Source organism: Corvus brachyrhynchos, unplaced genomic scaffold, assembly GCF_000691975.1.
Source record: "Corvus brachyrhynchos isolate BGI_N302 unplaced genomic scaffold, ASM69197v1 scaffold28, whole genome shotgun sequence".
NCBI classification, from domain to species: domain Eukaryota; kingdom Metazoa; phylum Chordata; class Aves; order Passeriformes; family Corvidae; genus Corvus; species Corvus brachyrhynchos.
The window spans coordinates 8380314-8398328 of record NW_008246058.1 but is presented as its reverse complement, the minus strand read 5'-3'; the positions used below and the strand labels follow the sequence as shown (position 1 = coordinate 8398328).

Genomic DNA, 18015 nt, shown 5'->3' with positions numbered 1-18015 from the left:
GGGGGGAGGGCCCCGGCCCCCCGCCGGCCCGCAGCGGCAGAGCGGGGCAGCCTGCTGCATTCTGCATCGGGATGTGCTCCCCGCTCCAGCACAGCACTCCTGGTCCTCCGCGACTCCCGCCCCCAGCCTGGTTTGGGCAGTGACGGTATCCAAAAGCTGTCACGCTTTCCCCCCGCTGCTCAGCTCCAGGCTGCCACGGCTCGCCCGAGGGAAAACTGGTCCTCCTTTCCAGAAGATGACAGCAGCATCACAGACTCTGAATCAGAGCCTGACTATCGCTGGACACAAACACAGAGAGAAGCCACCCGGGAGGGAGACTGGGAATTGGCCCAAAAGATTTCAACCTTCCCAGTCGTTTTAACAAAAGGGAGGCGGGGGACACCCACAATTAAAAGAATACGGGAGCCAATTCCCTACAGAGAAATCAAAGAGCTTTGCAAGGTTGCTAAGGAATATGGGCAGGAGTCGCCCTACTTTAAAAACTTGCTCCAAGTCACTCTCTCCACTTTCACCCTAGTGCCCCGTGATATTAAAAACACTATGTCATGTCTCCTCTCCCCCATGGAACATATGCTGTGGGAATGGATATGGATATGGAAAAGACAAGACAGCTTCTACAAACATATCAAAGAGACCGTACTAGAGCTCATTTGACAGCCGAGCATCTGAGCGGAGAACGTGACTTTGAGCGCCCCCAGGACCAGGCTCAAATCAGCCCCGAGGCTGTCCTAGGAGACATTAAAAGAGCAGCAGAGGCAGCACTGCTCCAGGTCGCAGATGATGCCACTCCCACCCTGAACTTTTCAGATATTAGACAAGGCACAGAAGAGTCTTATTAAATTCATTGTCCAAAGAGCTCTACTGAGACGCAGTCGAGAATGCAGAAGCCCACAAAGAGATTTTATGTAGTCTGGTAATGACCAACTCAAATTTAGAGTGTAAGAAAATTTTAAGGGCCCTCCCTTTTTCCCCTAAGCCTACAATAGACCAAATGATTGAAGCCTGTGCCAAACTGGCATCACTGAACACATAATAGCAACAGTGGTCTCAAGAGGGGTGGCTGAAGCCCTAGTGGCATCATCAAGAGATAAGCAGAGATGTTTTAACTGTAGAAAGCCTGGACATTTTATAAAAGACTGCCTAAAACACCGTGTAGCCAAAGACTCCCATTGATCTGTAGGGTGCCCACACCACCACCAGCAGCATTCAAGAAATGCCCAGCAGAGCTCGGGACAGCCTTGCGTTACACCTTTTCTGGAGCAGTGTTTGCCTCAGCCCACGCAAGAGAGAAGGCCAAAGATACCATCTGACACTTCCTCCTGGCATTTTCCACCCTGGGCATCCCTGCAAGCCCAAAGTAGCTTCCAAGAAAGAACATCAAGCCTTACACCAGCCCAGCAAACACTGTCCCCATGGACACAACCACACCTGAAACCGACAGAGAACAATCTAAACACCAAAGAAATGCAGTGCAGAGACAGTGCAGATCTCCATTATATACATCGACCTACCATCCTGTCACCAGAACTTCAACCAGGACATCGACCAGGTAAGTTTAACCAGTTGTGGTGTCTCCTTAAGTCTTTCCCAAATTGCCTTCATTATTGCAATTCCTACCCCCTTTATCCTCCTGTTGCTTTCCCACCAGCTAATATTCCCTACCTCCACCTCTCTGCTTTGCCCTTCCCTCAGCCACACTCCCCAATACCCCTACTGGGATGCTTTCTGTTGCATTGCACTCCCCTTTTATTTACTCCTCATTACCACTTCCTCAGCCATGTAACCCCATACCCCTGTCACCTTACTACCACCCCCTTTTTCCCAAGCTTTTAATTAATAAAGGGAAATGAAAAGAGGCAGGGAAAAGAAAGCCCCCTTCCTGAAATTTTGCAAATTTTTTTTAAGAATCTTGTTTAAAAACCCCTACAGAAGCAGCTACCTGGGCCTGTACCCACACCTAACACTATGATGCCCAGCACCTGCCTCACCACCTTTCTGGATGCTCCTGACAATATTGGCCGTGAATGCTTGGTTGGTAGTGCAGCCCAAAGAGAACATATAGTGGAAGCATCCATGCCAGCATCCAAAAGATGAAAGACTTAGAAAGAAAAACCACCTGTGTGGTTTGAAGACTTGCTGAGACACTGGGGACTCGCTAAGTGCTTAGCTTCCCTGTTCAAAGTTGTATTATGGATTCTTTTAATCGTTTTTGTTGTTTATGTGTGTTCAGTTGCTTAAAACCTTTGATTTTGAGATCCCTAGGAAAAGCCCTTTTAATTAATATAGAAGGGGGAGTTGTGGAGGCCGGTGGGCCTGTTGGACAAGGAATGAAAGGAGTCCTATGGTAGGATAAGTCCTAGGTTCCTTTCCAGCTTGTGGTGACTGAAAAGCTTCCGCAGAATGCTTTGTTCTGTTCTGTTAATGTACCCCAGTTCTGCTCCCCTGGTTGGCTCTGTTGGTCGCCACAACCGTTGTTACCTGATACGTCCTCAGAGTTTCTCGATTAGTTCTCTTACCCTGGACCCCCCATTGCTCTACCCTGGAACTTCTCTGAAACCTCGCACGAGTGCGGATGCATCAAATCTCTCCTGTAAAACCCTATGCGAAAACTCTTCCTGTTCATTCACCGTCGGACTGTTTTAGCTAGCTATCTGGCGTGTGTGTGCAAGTGTGCTGGCTGCACCAAGAGGCTTTCTTGGAGGCGCTTTTGGAAAGGTTGCGACATGTTACCAAACAACAGAAATGCAACAACCAGGTTTTCACTTTTTTTTCTCTTAACTGTTCTTTGTTATAAGTTCTCATTTACTGTATCAGACGCCAAAACAGTTCTTGAAGAGTTTCCATTCAGCAAATATTTGATTGCTATATTTCACATTGAAAATTGGAGCCATAGAGATGGTTACAGATTTGTTGCTGTTTTCTTTAGGAAAATTACTTTTAAATTATCTAAATCTCAGCAGCTTTGCTGGAGTACCCCTTCATTCTCAAAAAGGTTATTTTGACTCTTTGTTGTTGTGAATCATCTCTGTCAAATCTACATGATGTGATGTATATTACCAAGTGAATTGAATGTGAAATTTGGTGTGTTTTTTCCACAAAGTCCAGATTTTTTTTGTAACCATCTTGTCAGTGAGTGATCCCTACATATCAAGCATTGCAAGTGGAGACTCTTTTCGTAATGCAATGTCATCTGTCAGGACCCAGGTTACAGGAACAAAGTTCCTACTGCCTAAAATTGATCTGAAAAAGCTCAGAATAACAATTTTATGGCTATTCTTTTCTGCAACTGTACTTAAATACATTTTGATGAGTGACAGATAAAAGCTATTAGATAAAACACTCATTACTCATATGGTAAAATTTTAGACCAAGACAAATAATTTTATTGAATGTAAAAAACTTCAGTTAAATCAATTATCAGAATTACTTTACCTTTCTTAATAGTTTTTACTGGAATGATTTTAGTAATGATAGATTAGAGGAAGAGCACAGGTCAGGAAAAAATCTATATTAATAACTTGCAAAAAAATTGTTCACCAGTGTACAATTCAAAGAAAGATTCAGATTTTAAAATCTGAGCTTTTGGGTTCAAGGAATTCTGCTTCCTATTACTGTAGGAGTATCATCAGAAAAAGCAGCTAAAATGGAAATACTTGTTTTAGCATTTGTTTCAATGTGTCATGTCATCCTCTTTTTGAGTGGTTACTACCAGATGTGTTTTCTACCTTTCTCTTTCAACACACAGGCATTTTTGTTTTCTGCATGCAGAGAACAATGGATCAAATAAGATCCATGGTATACTCTACAGGTACCTGAACTAATTGTCAAAATACACTATTTAAATACAAGAAAAAAAAAGCAAAGGTCTATCCCAAGGTAGGACATAAAAAAAGTTTAGATATCCTATCAAATTTATATTCCGCAATGTGTCACCAAATCCTTGTATGCTAAGGTTAAGCATATCGAAACCATTTTTTTGCATCAGCGTTTTTTTTGTCTAATCACTGTGAAACGGTCAAACAGAATTCCTTAACACTGTTACTATCATGCTTAGTATATAAGAAAACAACTATTTCTCAAATTACTCCAAATAACTATGCAGAGCAGTAGGATTTTCCTCATTTCTATGTGTTGTTTTGGGAAATCTGGCTTTATTTCTGGAAATCACAAAACTACATTTCAAACCAGAATGTCAAAAATATGAAGTACAAAGAACTAACATTTTGAATCATTTACTGTAGTAATTTTAAGGTTTTACATGTTGATATCCGTTTCATAAACTAAGACATATCAGTGTACTGATATCAAATCAGTAACTTCAGATTTGATGAAAATGGAAGGATATAAAATTTACAGTTTATCTAAAAACAATTAGCTGTGTCAATAGCACATGCTTCTAACAGCTAGAAATAAATCAAGAATTGTACAAATGTGTTTAATTTTTTCTTAATATTTGAGGAATAAGGAGAGATTAGCATGACTTAGGAGCCAATACTTTTAAAAACCTTTTATTTTGTAGTAGTCTATGCACCTCGACACTATACACAAGAACAAGGTAATTGGATATTGAGGAAGTCCAGATATCATGAGTATGGCAGATGGACACATTGCAGCTGAAGCACTGTCTTTAATTTGGCTAAGATGTTTTCAGAATCAACATGAAGGAAGGTTAATAAATACCCATCCCCATCCCCAGGCACCTCTTATTTGACAAACTGAAAGGTGAGCCATGGGTCAGAATGAAGTCCTGCTTATCCAAACATAAATTGAAAGCATGGATATTTAAAGCTTAAATGATACTCAATACGTGGCATACTGTTTACCAAGAAGTAAAAGTGGACAACAAACCATCAGCTGTTATCATAGACATTGTTTAATAATAAAGTGAGATAAAATAATTCATAAATCCAGGGAGATAAAACAGTGCTGTAAAAGCCCTGTCTTTGTATGGGACAGAAGATGTTATTAAAATATTTGTCCAGTCAACAGAAAAAATGTTAGCATGGCAGTGAAGTTTTGATGGCGGTTCAGAGAATCTACAAAAAACAAGCAGTCACATGCTGCTCTAATTTCATTTGTCAGTAAAGACTATGCCATTGCCTCATGATGCAGAGAAGCCAAGGGTTTAAAAAAGCAACAGTACCAAATATTTAAGATAAACATTGCTTCCCCTGCTTATATGGACTTATTGGAGCTATGCTTAACTTTCTAGAGCATAGGCACCTCACCTTGGGTGAAAAGAAACCTGAAGTGGTACCGCTAATATATTTGGTTAGCATCACAGTAATATTCTAAGTTACATTTTAGTAATCACAGTGAAACAAAAATACTGAACACTAATTTCAAAAGATAAAGACAATTGTTGTAAGGGTTTTGAGAAAATAATGCACTATAAATTGATAAAAGTGTTAATAGAAGTATCAGCTTAAAACAGCTTTTTCACATTACTATTTTTTATGTAAAAGCAACCATACAAATCATCCAGAATTGCTGAAAGTATCCATGCAACAAAAAGATATGAATGAGACCAGACATACTTACCAAATTCCTTAGGAACAGTGATAGAGTAAATACAGTTGTGACCAACACTGTAATTCTTGGGGTAGTTTGGTGATAATACAGTCCCCTCAGAACCTGTTGATCGGCTTCCACAGGGTGCTAGAAGGTGAAGATAATAATTTAAAAAAAATGTAATATCATTAAAAAATAAGTTTAAATTGATTTGTTGTATGTTGGTACATGCTATTACAGGAAATTTTATTACACTTCAACACTGGATTAAATTTGTACATCCTGTGACATACCGAGTATGTGCAATTTTCTCATATATCAAAAGAGAATTGATGGCACTCTGCAGTTTTCCAGATCAATTTTTTTTTTCCTTTACAATTTATAAACCATCTTAATAAAAATAATGATGTGGTTTAGATGCAGTATGCTATTATTTACAGAATACAAATCTATTATTCATTCATATGATGCTTTATACTATGATAAGAGCATAGATTATACAGCCCTTTTGCACACTAGTAAATTCTAACTCATGCCAATAGACTCATAATGCAAAACAATGTCTGCAGCTCCTGAAATAAGAAAGTCAGGATTTCTTGGCTGAACATGATGTACCACTTACTTATATCTCAGTTATTTATAACTTATATATATAAAGTTATGAGCACATACTTTTCTTTATCACAGAAACATCATGTTTATGCTACCACAGCTATAATAGTTGATAAAATGGCAGATAGATACAAATCCTTTTTACCACAATAATTTATTTTTCTAAGGTTTACAACAAAACTTAGTATTTGGCATTATTCAAAACTGTCAAGCAAGAAACAGTGTTATTTCTTTTTTTTTTTTTTTTCATCAGATGTACAGGTCCATATATATGAACCATTATTCAATGTTAGTGGTTTCCTATGTTATTACCTGCTTCTCACACAGACTTAGTAATTTAGGGCTTAAATTTAGATTTTACCCTAATCCATTTTCAAGACTATGGCATCTCTTTAGAATATTTTTTCTCTTTTGGACTATAAAACATTTTTAATGAGTTTAGTGCTAACTTGTCTATTTAACAAATATATTTCCTGTTGAGACATGAATTTATAAATGAAGCAGTACTCAATGTTTCATTTGCTAAACACATCTGGGTGTTTTTGTGGTATTTTATCAAAACATTAATAAGTCATGAATTGTATTAAATAAAAAAAGATGGTTTTCTTACTATTATTTCAGAAGACTATCTCAGTGCTTGTCATACTAAATACAAGATATTTATAGTGTAGCTACAAATCATATATTTTAAAACTACTTTTACTTAATTCACACAAAATATTTGGTGGAGTATACCATGAAAAGAACACATCTTTAAAATGTAGCAAGTGGGCCTCATCATTTTGAGATTTCTGCAATTTGCATTAGCATGGATTCCTTTCAGTAGGGTGTAACTACAGAGTTTGACAGACTGCGTACCTGAAACAGGAGCAGATGGCACCTATTGCTCCAGTTTGCATACACAATTTGGAAATGATTTAATGGGCTGGTGTGAAAGTCATGGTATTTGAAATATGTCAACAGAAGGGTCTTGACTTTTGCTTGTGCACATGTGTATGCATGTGGAAGATGTGGCACATATATCAGAGCTAAGCAAATCCGTCAGAACCCAGACCAGGATGCGGTCTGGGTGATGCTCATACACAGGATGGGCACACGCCCTGACACACGGAGTAAGCACCGACTGCCACATACACATGGAGGATTGTTCTCTATGGCTAAAAGAATAATCTCAGTGCCTTCCCCCAGTCCACCACCATGTGAAACATCAGAAATTCACGATTTCTTGTGAAAATGTATTTTGATAATAGAACTATTGGGACTTTTTCCAAGAAGTAGTAAGTGTCTTGGGTGAGCTTCATTTGCAGAGACTTATTTGCCTTGAGTTATTGAAAAAACAAAGTAAGAAAAATCTTCACTATTTAAATGTGGTGAATATTTGTGATAAAAACAGACCTGCTTACCAGCTTGTAAGTACTCAAGATTTTCTGTTCCAGATTTTGGATGAAACAGAAAAGAATATGGAAGAATATAAGCAACAAAAGCATTAAAATAAAAGAAATAAGATTGCCAAAAAAACTTATCCCTAACTCCATTTCCCTCTTCACTGTTTGTGAGTTGAATAATTAAGCAACAAAGACCAGTATCACTGTCCCACTCCAGCACTCATATCATTATTATACCTTCCTAATCAGCAGATATAAATAACGTGCAAATTTAGGGTAAAACTACAGTTACACTAAAGTCAATGGCATTGACACAAAAAGGAAGAGAATTTCACCCTTAATGAAACTTGAAGTCTTAGTACACAAAAACAATACCTAAAATAAAATTAAGAGCTAAATATAGTCCTCAGCATACAGTGGACCTTTACCTATAAAGAAAAAATTATACCCTGATTCTTTTTTATTCTTACAGGTTATGCAATTAGTAAAGGTATTATCTTAATTGTAAAAAAGGGTTCTTGCACTAGTATGCTTAAACCAGAGCAAAATATATTTACCTATGTATAGATCTAGACAAAATATGTCATGATACTTGAAAAGTAGTGTTTATGACAGCTGGTGCTAAAAAAAGTCACAAAATAATTTAATTGACAAATGATTATAAATCTCTAAAGGTGATTAAACCCAAAATTTTTTGCAAATTAAAAAAGAAAAAAATCTAGCACCTTCAAAAATCCCAAGAGTTCTCCTAAATACTGAATTATGGTTAAAATAACTTCCAAGTCTCTAAAAGGTGAATATAATACCATTTTCTTTTACAGTTGATAATTAAAATGTTTATATGACAGATTAACTGAAACATCTAAACAATTTTCCCAAGCACTGAACTCCATGAAAGCAACATACATCTGCACTGGATTTATAATGGGGATATATATATTCACACAAGACAAGCTGGCATATATCTGCTCACACAAGGGGAGAAGAGAAACAGGACAAGTCTGAAGCAGGATTTCCAGTGAGGATATTTTAGGTGCAAAGTCTTTCAACAAGAGTTGTCTGCAGCCTTTGCAACAATGTGCTCAGTACAGACTGGCATTAGACATGAACTATTTGTCACTCTGACATATGCAACACTTAATCAGCAGCAAGAACAAAATACCTGTGTTGAGTACTTCTTTCCCTGAATTTCTGTTCTTGGTCTTCTCATTCTGGACTTTTTCACTCTGCCTTTTCTGAGTTTACCTTTTCCCTTATTGTGTCCCTTATTTTCCAACTGCTTCTGTAATGATTCTATCTTCAGAAGAATTCACATTCCTGGGTCTCAAAAACAACTAGTATAAAGGGAAGTTGGTTTAATATGTGACCAGCTGACCTTTACAAGCTGAGAAAATGCTAAATTTCATAAATCATTAGTCAGTAAATCATTTAGCTCTTATAGCAGCCAGACGGTCCACCAAGACATTTCTGAATGCATCAGGGAGGAGAAAGAGGTTTGCTTGATATTTTTGTAAACTCATAGACTTCACTGATTATATTTCCTTCCTTGCATTTTGGGAAACGTTTAATTTAAAATGCCAAAAAGTTCCAAGAAGAGAAGATTCTACCCTAACCAACACTGAATATTAATGCTCAGAAATCAAAGATGAACATGAAACCATAGATACAGTGAATTGAAAACATTAACTTGATGCAAATATGTAATATATTTTTGCCCCCAGAAAACAGCTAGCACCAAGTTGCTTAGATGGATGTAAAAGTTCCACTATACCATGCTAGCCATTGACTTTCACTTATGCTTAATTCAGCTAAGTATGTCTCATTGCCTTTGTTCCAGTTTCATAGTGCAAGGATTTTTTTCGTTTCCTTATGAATACAAAGTCAAAGACTTATAAGTTGTGAAAATCAACTTGTCTAATTATTATTCTCTGCATTGAAAAGTCTACCTCTAGTAAAAAATCTAGCAAACCCTTCACACCCCAAATATAAATTTTTAAACAAACAAAAAAATGCAACAAATGCTGAGAACCATTCCCTTGGGAATGTAAAACATCCTGCAGAATAAAATAAACCAACAAACCAACCAACCAGCAAAAAAACCCCTCAGGAGACAAGTGATATTTTCTAATGTAATTCTCCAATAGTATTTCATTATTTTTTAATAATGTTTGCTTAGACTCTGAAATACTGTATTCCCTTATGTATTTATTTATGCTCTAGCTTATTCTAGTTTATTCACAAAAATGTTATGCAGTATGCTGTCCTTGTCCTGCTTTTCAGGGTTAGCAATGGAGCACTACTAGGAAAGCAAGGGACTTGAGTATGGTAAGAGTGTGATAATGATCAGTGTGTTGATGCATTGCTCACTACACTATTTCCTTGAAACATTTTCAGCATTAATGGCAAGAAGTTCCTGTGTGTGTGCTGAACTTTAATGGCATCTTGCCTTGTAAAATAGCATCCCGTGTAGCCCTTGAAAAACCCGATCACAAAAACAACGAAGTATCACCTATTCTGTATGTAAATTGGCAAGCATTTTTGTGGAACATTACCCACCTTGATCATTAGTATTCATGTACCTTTGTCAAAGAACTACATTCTACCTCATTATGGCAGTGTATTAGTAAGTAGAGAATACAATATAAAATGCATTACCATCGGAGTGACACCTTTTCTCAAATTTCAGCGTTCAGTAGTTGTAAAAGAAATGTAGTTGAAAACCACACAGGGAAAATCACCCAGCAGAACAACAGATTCTTGTAATTTATGCCTAACTACCACTATAAAGTCAAATTTCCTGTGCCTCCAGCAAAACAATACAGGGTTAAATTCCCCAGTCATGTGCTTATTGCTGATACGTTTTTCATCAGGCCTTTGCAGTTTAACCAAAAGAAAGGATGCATGGGGTGAAAGTTTATTAGGAAAAAAGTGAAGAATGTACTACATAAAGGTAAGAATCAATGTCAAATTTCTTAACATTTTAAAAAAATTAATATTTTTGCTATCAAATATTGTTTTATGCAGCTTGAAGTTTTTAATTCCTGTCCCTGCTTTCAGATCACCTACTTTCTAGCTCCTACAGCTAAGATCTAATATAATCTAATTGTATTTGCAGATTTAAGTGCAATATTGCACCATCCATTTTTAAGCAGCAGTTCTCAATGGAAGTAATGGGAAATACGGCTTAAAAATGAATGGCACAATATGGCTTTATGTCATGCAGATGAATTTCATTACACAGCTACAAATACAATCAGAAAATAAGAAAAACTGTGCATACAGTCTGAAAAAGGAGGGAAAAATTCCTTGAAGAACTGGTAATGAGATACTGACTTTTTATCTAGAAACTGGTCACCGTTCAAAATCCAGTCTAAGATACCTAGTATTCAATTCATCTAAGTGAGTAGGTTCCGAAAAATAATTACACAGCGACGTGGTTTATGTTCATAAAATTTAATATATTATCTTTGTTCAACCCCAGCTGGAAACTAAACACCACACAGTCCTGCTTGCTCATCTCTCCTGTTGGGGGAGTGAGAATTGAAAGGGTAAAACTGGGAATTGTAAAGAAAAGGACAATAACAGAGAAATGTAATCCACAAAAAACAAGTAATGCAAATGAAAACACTTGCTCACCATCAAGCAACCAGTATCTTGCTAGTTACTGATCAGTGGCCCCAGGCCAACTGTCCCCCTATATTATTGCTGAACATGATGCCATAAGGTATGGAATGTCCCTTTGGTCATTTGGGATCAGCTGTCCCAGCTGTGTCACCTCCCAGCTTCTTACGCCCCTCCAGCCTGTTCGCTGGTGGGATGGTATGAGGAGCAGCAAAGGCCTTGACTCTGTGTAGACACTGCTCAGCAGTAATGAAAACCCTCTGTTGGTTTTTTTTTTCAGCAAAAATCAAAAACAAGCCCTACTAGCTACTGTGAAGAAAATTAACTGTATACCAGCCCAAACTTCCACATACATTAAATCATGGTATGCTCTTTTTCCTAATCTCATGTAATACAATATCATTCCATTTATCCTTTGTTGTCCAATTACAAGATTTTCAGTTGCAATGATTTCTTGAGTGGTTATAGGTAAAAAGAAAACAAATATAGTGACTGATATATCATCTCCTAGATATAAAATAATTTTAAAAGTCATGCAGAGGACACTTTAACATATAAGAACGGTAGATATTTATTCTAAAGTTCCAAATTAAAGGTATATTTATTGTGGATATCAGTCTGTAAATGTGAAGCTGATGAAGCACCTAAAGCTGCTTTGAAAATACAATGAATATATAAAAGAAAATCTGATATAGAAATGTATGTTTCAGTTGCAACTTGGAAAAGCAGAAATACATCAGAAATAAAAAAGACACCAAAAATACAGAGAGAGAGAGAGACAGTGCAACATCATAAGGTTGAAAAGCAGTATAAAAAAAGAAAAATATAATGAAGAATATAGAAGATTTCCATACTGTGGTCTCTTCAGTCTTCACAACAGAGTTTAACTATGCCATCAAAACTGATGTAAAAAATGAGAGAGAAACTCAGGCCAATATATGTAAAAGTATTTGGATGTGGTTAGTTAAAACAGAGGCAAAATCCCCTCAGGAATTCAGAAATTTACTAAAGCAGGCCCTGAATCATTAACAGAAACTGGGGAAATGATGGCATTATCTCAAAACAAACAAACAAACAAACAAACAAAACAACAAAAAATACCCAAAAAATCCAAAACAATAACCAAAAAAAAAACCAAAACCAAACCCAAACTAAAAATCCCAGAGAAATTCTACGTTGAAATTTTTAAAAAAAGTATTAGCAAATGTAGAAATGCAAGATCAAAAGCAGCTAGCAACTGTTGCAGAAAAACTTAACAGATCAAAGATAGATTTTGAGTTTCAATACAACAGTGCTGTAAAGAAAGATATCTCTAACCTAGGCTTTAATGTAGACATAGAAGGTAACATTTCTGTTCCATATAAGAGCAGTAAAGTCTCAGCAAAAACATCACATCAAGTTTTTGCCACTTTAAAAAAAATCAAGTTCTACTATCATATTAGCACAAAGTTTTGAAATACTAGTGGGGTTTTAGTCTCCAAAATAGAAGAATGAGAACATGGACAGTCTGGTCACTTTTTGCAGATGTGGTAGATTTAGATAAAGATTAGAGAAATAACTGCCAGCAATTCCAATATAATAAATTAATTTGAGATATTCTCATAACTACTTTTGAGAAGTTAATGAATTTTTGTATGATTCCTCGAAGAAAGAGAGATACAAACATCTGTCACAATGGGTTAAGAATATCAAAGTAGACGAGAGACAATGTTTATTATAATTGGTTATGGATCTATCTATATTAATTGACTAGGATAACAAGGAAGTTTTTTCAATATTCTTGGTGCTGGCAGTGCTACCCCACAAATGAAAGAAATAGTGTGATGGGTTATTTTATATTTTCTAGAAGAGAAACTCATAAAGAAAAAAAGATTATGAATAAAAAAGTACAAAATGGGAAAACACCTAAAGGCAATTCTTAAAAAAAAGCCCCAGAAAACCAAGAACCTACATCTATTTTCAAAGTTTTCTAAAAGATGTATAATCAATAAAATATGTCTTGTAAGGAGAAAAAGAGATCAGAATCTGTATAGCAGATAATTAGCAGAGAAACAATTAGGTACATTTTAAGAAGTACATTTCAAGAGGAAAATACCTCTTTCTTTTAAATAAAGATAAGCAGCAGAAAATTTAGCAGTGTTTTTGATGTTAATACATAAAGTTTATATAAATACGTAAAATGCAATCAAACACACTATGAAATTATTTCTATGTAAATTTATTTAACAGTTCATCAACTTTTACTTTTAAAACCACCAGAACCAAATAACTTTGTATATTCAGTTTCTGTTTCTTTAAATCCTTTAAACAAAACCAGATGTTTTTCTGAAGGTACAAAAAGCAGATTTTATACAGCTGATTATAAGATACACTTTTATTTTCAGGGGAAACCTAAATTTAGAAATAATATTTGCTCTCAATTTAATGATTAATTACAAATCTCAATTATATTAATTTTTCCTTAAGGAACTGTGGTGCACAGTTTTCAAAAGTTCCATATAGTTTTCTCAAGTGCTGAAATCATCTGTTGCTTAAAAGTAGTGCACTAAATTTACTCATTTTAGCCAAGTGTAAGAAAAGCATGAAATGAACTTTTTTAACAGAAACTGAGATGTGGCAGAAGGTCAAAATACTACTTTTTTTTTTGTGGTTTAGAATGGGTTCACATCTGATAGCTCTTTCATAATATTGGCTGTTATTCAAATATCCAAAATATTATCAGTTTGCAAAATTATTTCTTCCTTATTTATTTTTCCTATATTTTTCTGAACAAATGCAATTAGCTGGAAATTAGATATATTTCTGTTTCTGCCCTGAGTAAATTCAAGTCCATTTTAGACGAGCAATAAAGTAAACAAGCATAAATGCAAAATAGTGTGTTCTTATTTGAATTGTCAAAGCTCTAGAGAGAATATTAAAGGAAATTTGAAGAGTCAGATTTCCAATTTTATAACCCAAAATCTAATTCTATATAATGATTCCATTTTTAAATGTCAGGGTAGAGCTACACATCATAAATTATTTATTATCAAGGCCTGTGGCATGTAAATGTCAAAATATTCCATAGCATAATCAGATACCAAATAAATATGGTTCATATATTAATAATTAATAAATAAAACTAAAAAATAACCACATTAAAATTAGTCTTAAATTATAGGAATTTTTAAATCCCTGTTTAAGAGATGCATTAATAAATTTTGAATCTAAAACAGCTAAATTGCAGACAACTATTATTCTTAATTCTTCACTTTTTTTGCTAATAGTGCAAGAAATAGCTTTCTGAAAGACAGCTTTCTTTCAACAGAGAGCAGTGGATTAAATTAATTTCCAGTGTGGTATAGTCTTCTAGGATCTTAAGTGATGTTTACTGCATTAATATTTTTCTTAACTTTTGAAGGAATTGTGTGCAGCTGATGAAAACTTCTTATATTGCTTGCCTCTAAGACAAGGGGTTGGATCTGAGTTCTCCCTGTCTTGGTGTTCCCATGCAAGCTGGAGGATGGTGAGGTTTCTCCTCTCATTCATGTTTCCCACTGCTCCAGTTGATAAAACCATTAGAACTCCAGGTGATACCTTTCTAGGAGTCTGTTACTGCAGAAGCACCCACTTAATAAGGTTGTGTTCCTTCATTTAAGTAATGTTTTGTTTCCTGTTGCCAATAAAATTGAAGTAAAGTAGGAGGCTCTGAGAATGGAGCCATCAAATAGGAGAAAATGTTTTCTAGCATCTTTTGTGCTAGAAGAAAATTCTTTGCAGTGAAACAGTCTCTGCTTATAATAAATGGAGATGGAATAGGTCTCTGCAGTCAGTCTGTGCCACAGCACAGCTTCATTCCTTTGAAAGAGCACACCAGTGTTAGTTTCCACAACTGAAAAAAAGTAACTAAATAAAAGTTTAAACATGCTTTTCAAGTCAACTGTCTGCAGAAAAGACTTGACATGGTATTTAAGGAACTTCTGAGGGAATGAGAACAATCATTTAAAAACAATTTAACTGCCAACATACTAAATGAATAAAAAGAGAAAATAAAATTGGCAGTCTTCTGGGAAAGACCGTTTCAGAGTCTTTCAAGTATATTAAGACAGCAAGAGGAAAAGAGCATTATATGACAGATGTGTAGAAGTAAAAATAAATCAGAGATTAGCAAAGCTTAACACATTTTAGCTACAATAGCAGAATTGAGACATTGATGCTTTAGAAAATATGAATCAAAAATGTGTAAGGATTTACAGATCTCTTCACAAGTAATAAACATCCCTCCCAGCAAGAAACTTCCTTTTTTTATTTTTTTTCTTTTTGAAGGCCATATAGCCTACTTATTATTTATTTATTCATCTGTGCACTCTTCATATCTAAATGATATTTCATTACTAATTTGGTTTAGGAATCATTCCTATTATGTGATAAAGAGCATGATGACGGCTTCTAAGCAGAAGAAGAAACCTAAAAAATGTGAGGCTGAAAGTTAAAATCATGAGCTTTCTTAGAACTCAGTAACTTTTATGAGTTCATTTCAAACTTCACAGAACAAGGAATCTACTTATTACTATAGAGCTCATAAGTGATATCAGCTCCTGAATCCTGTTTTGGTAATAGGACTTTCACAATTTTAGGGTCGGGGAGGCTGTAATGAGTGTATTGCCCATTCAAAACCCCTTGATGTTATTGTATACTGCCGACTTGCATGTCTCTAGAATGTTCTTTTACCCAAATTAGTTTTTAAGCACTAGCAGTGAATCACAGCTGGTACAAAGAATAAATTTTTTTTCCAATCATCTGCAAATATTATTACAATACTAGAATGAAGCTTTAGGTTTCCAAATGATGATAACTTTGTTTCCAAGTGATTTTCAATATTTTGAGTGTGTGTGCATCAGCAGTTTAAAAGGAAACTGCAGGAACAGTTAATGATTGTAATTTTAAATCTGAGATCTGACAGTTAATGATAAATTCACTGAGGTCATTGTAATCCACTCAATCTCAGCTTTGTTTTCTATCACTGCTGTTTAGGTTTGCAACACAGACTTTTAAATTAACTTTGAAAAGATAGAAATCCTCACTTTTCAAACTCAGACTTAAGAAAATGAAAAAGAAGGAAGAACAAAAGACTGAAACTATCCATAATTAAAGACACAGTCAGGTTAGAAGTAAATAAAACTAAGCAAGAAAGTTAGGAACAGGGACTCCTGAAACACAGGAAAGAAAAGCAGGGTCAGAAAGAATTATAAAAACAGTCAAAATAGCTGGTCAATGAACAGCTATGAGCCCAAATACCAATTGAAAATATAAAATAAAATAATATAGAATTCACATTTAAAACAGCAAAAGACAAAGAAAAAAATCCATGAAACTTTTGTAACTGGGAAACTTGCAGACATGTCACTGGTATCTCTAGTGATCAGCACCCCAGAGAATCTTATTTACTAGATTTCAAATCACCAAGCAGAAGATTGAATGATGCACAGATCTTTTTCTCAGTATTAGAAAGATTTTTAATTACATTTCTCAGAAATTTAAGACTGTTTTATTTCCTTGCAATAGAGACTATATTTAAAACTCCAATTCTATTTTTCCTTGAACTATGAGTGCTGAGAAATAGACTGTCCTGTATCTGCAGGCAAGAAGCAAATATGACTTTCATGTTATAGTTGTTTATTTTTTGTTAACACTGCCTCATCAGAGTATATCTTATGGGCTAGGATGCTCTGTGAGAAAAAAAAATCCTTAAATATAATTCTGATAGAATTTTGCCAATCTGCAAAAGACTAGTAATAATGATTTCAAGATAATTTATCTTGGACTGAAGAATCTCTCTTACAACGACAGGCTGAGGGAACTGGGCTTGTTCAGCCTTGAGAAGAGACAACTGAGAGAGGACCACATCACTGTCTATCAGTATCTGAAGGGAGGGTGTCAAGAGGATGGATCCAGGCTCTTCTCTGTGGTGGCAAGCAACAGGACAAGAGGCAATGTGCAGAAACTGATGGCCAGGAAGTTCTACCTGAACATGAGGAAGAACTTCTTTACTGTGCAGCTGATCACACACTGGAACAGACTGCCCAGAGAGCTTATGGAGTCTTGTTCATTGGAGATATTCAAGAACCATCTAGACACAATCCTGTGCCATGTGCTCTGGGATGGCCTTGCTTGAGCAGGGAGGCTGGACTAGGTGACCCTCTGTGGTCTCCTCCAACATCAGCTATTCTGTGATTCTGTGATACTTCACAACCAAAATCTAATTATCATCACATGCCTATACTTAGGGTTATTTCTTCTATAAGCATTTTGTAGGCACTTAACAGAAGTGAAGTTGATGTACATTTTACTCTGTGCATTTTACTCTAGACATGATTATACCATATAATTTTGTGATGATGTGAACTTTGTAATCTCAATTTTATGTGAATTTGTATTGGATAGCAAAATTCATACAAAAAATATGTATGGAATCTTTGTGGTAGCCTTCCTGTATTGATTTTTTTTTTAGATAACATAAACTGGACATCACATCAACAACTTTCAAATCTTACCTTGTAATCAAATATTATCCTAATGCACTGTATTGCTTTTCCCTTAAAAGATAATCTTTTTTCATGGACACTGCCACACATATTTAAAACTTCAGTGATACAGTATCAACTGTTTTTAATTTCATTCATATGCTTGTTGAGCTCTAAGACATCCCAAAAAGATTCACATTCTTCTTCAAAAATTATATTGATTTTTCTGCAGCATGTTGAACAATGTGCCTCCCAGTTCAACTTTTCTTTTTTCCTTTTTTTAAATAACCTCTACCAATTTTCTAACTGTGGCAATTGGCCAACTGCTCATCAAGGAAGATTTCTGACAGGTTCATCACCTCCCACTGCTTCGATAAAAGGCT

At 35.5% G+C, this 18015-nt stretch overlaps 1 protein-coding gene and 1 long non-coding RNA gene across 3 annotated transcripts in view; one reads left to right on the top strand and one right to left on the bottom strand.

The window, feature by feature from the left end:
• The window catches only part of CSMD3 (CUB and Sushi multiple domains 3), a 621464-nt gene that overhangs the window by 140410 nt on the left and 463039 nt on the right, over window positions 1-18015 (bottom strand). For both annotated transcript variants that reach the window (XM_008642636.2, XM_017746102.1), the window contains one exon: window positions 5542-5658. In XM_008642636.2, the coding sequence (XP_008640858.1) occupies window positions 5542-5658 (117 nt within the window). The remainder of the gene's footprint in view (window positions 1-5541; window positions 5659-18015) is intronic.
• Window positions 7-16998, top strand: LOC108449588. Its single transcript, XR_001865806.1, has 3 exons — window positions 7-1549; window positions 10379-10458; window positions 16959-16998. It is a non-coding gene; the product is annotated as an uncharacterized LOC108449588 (long non-coding RNA).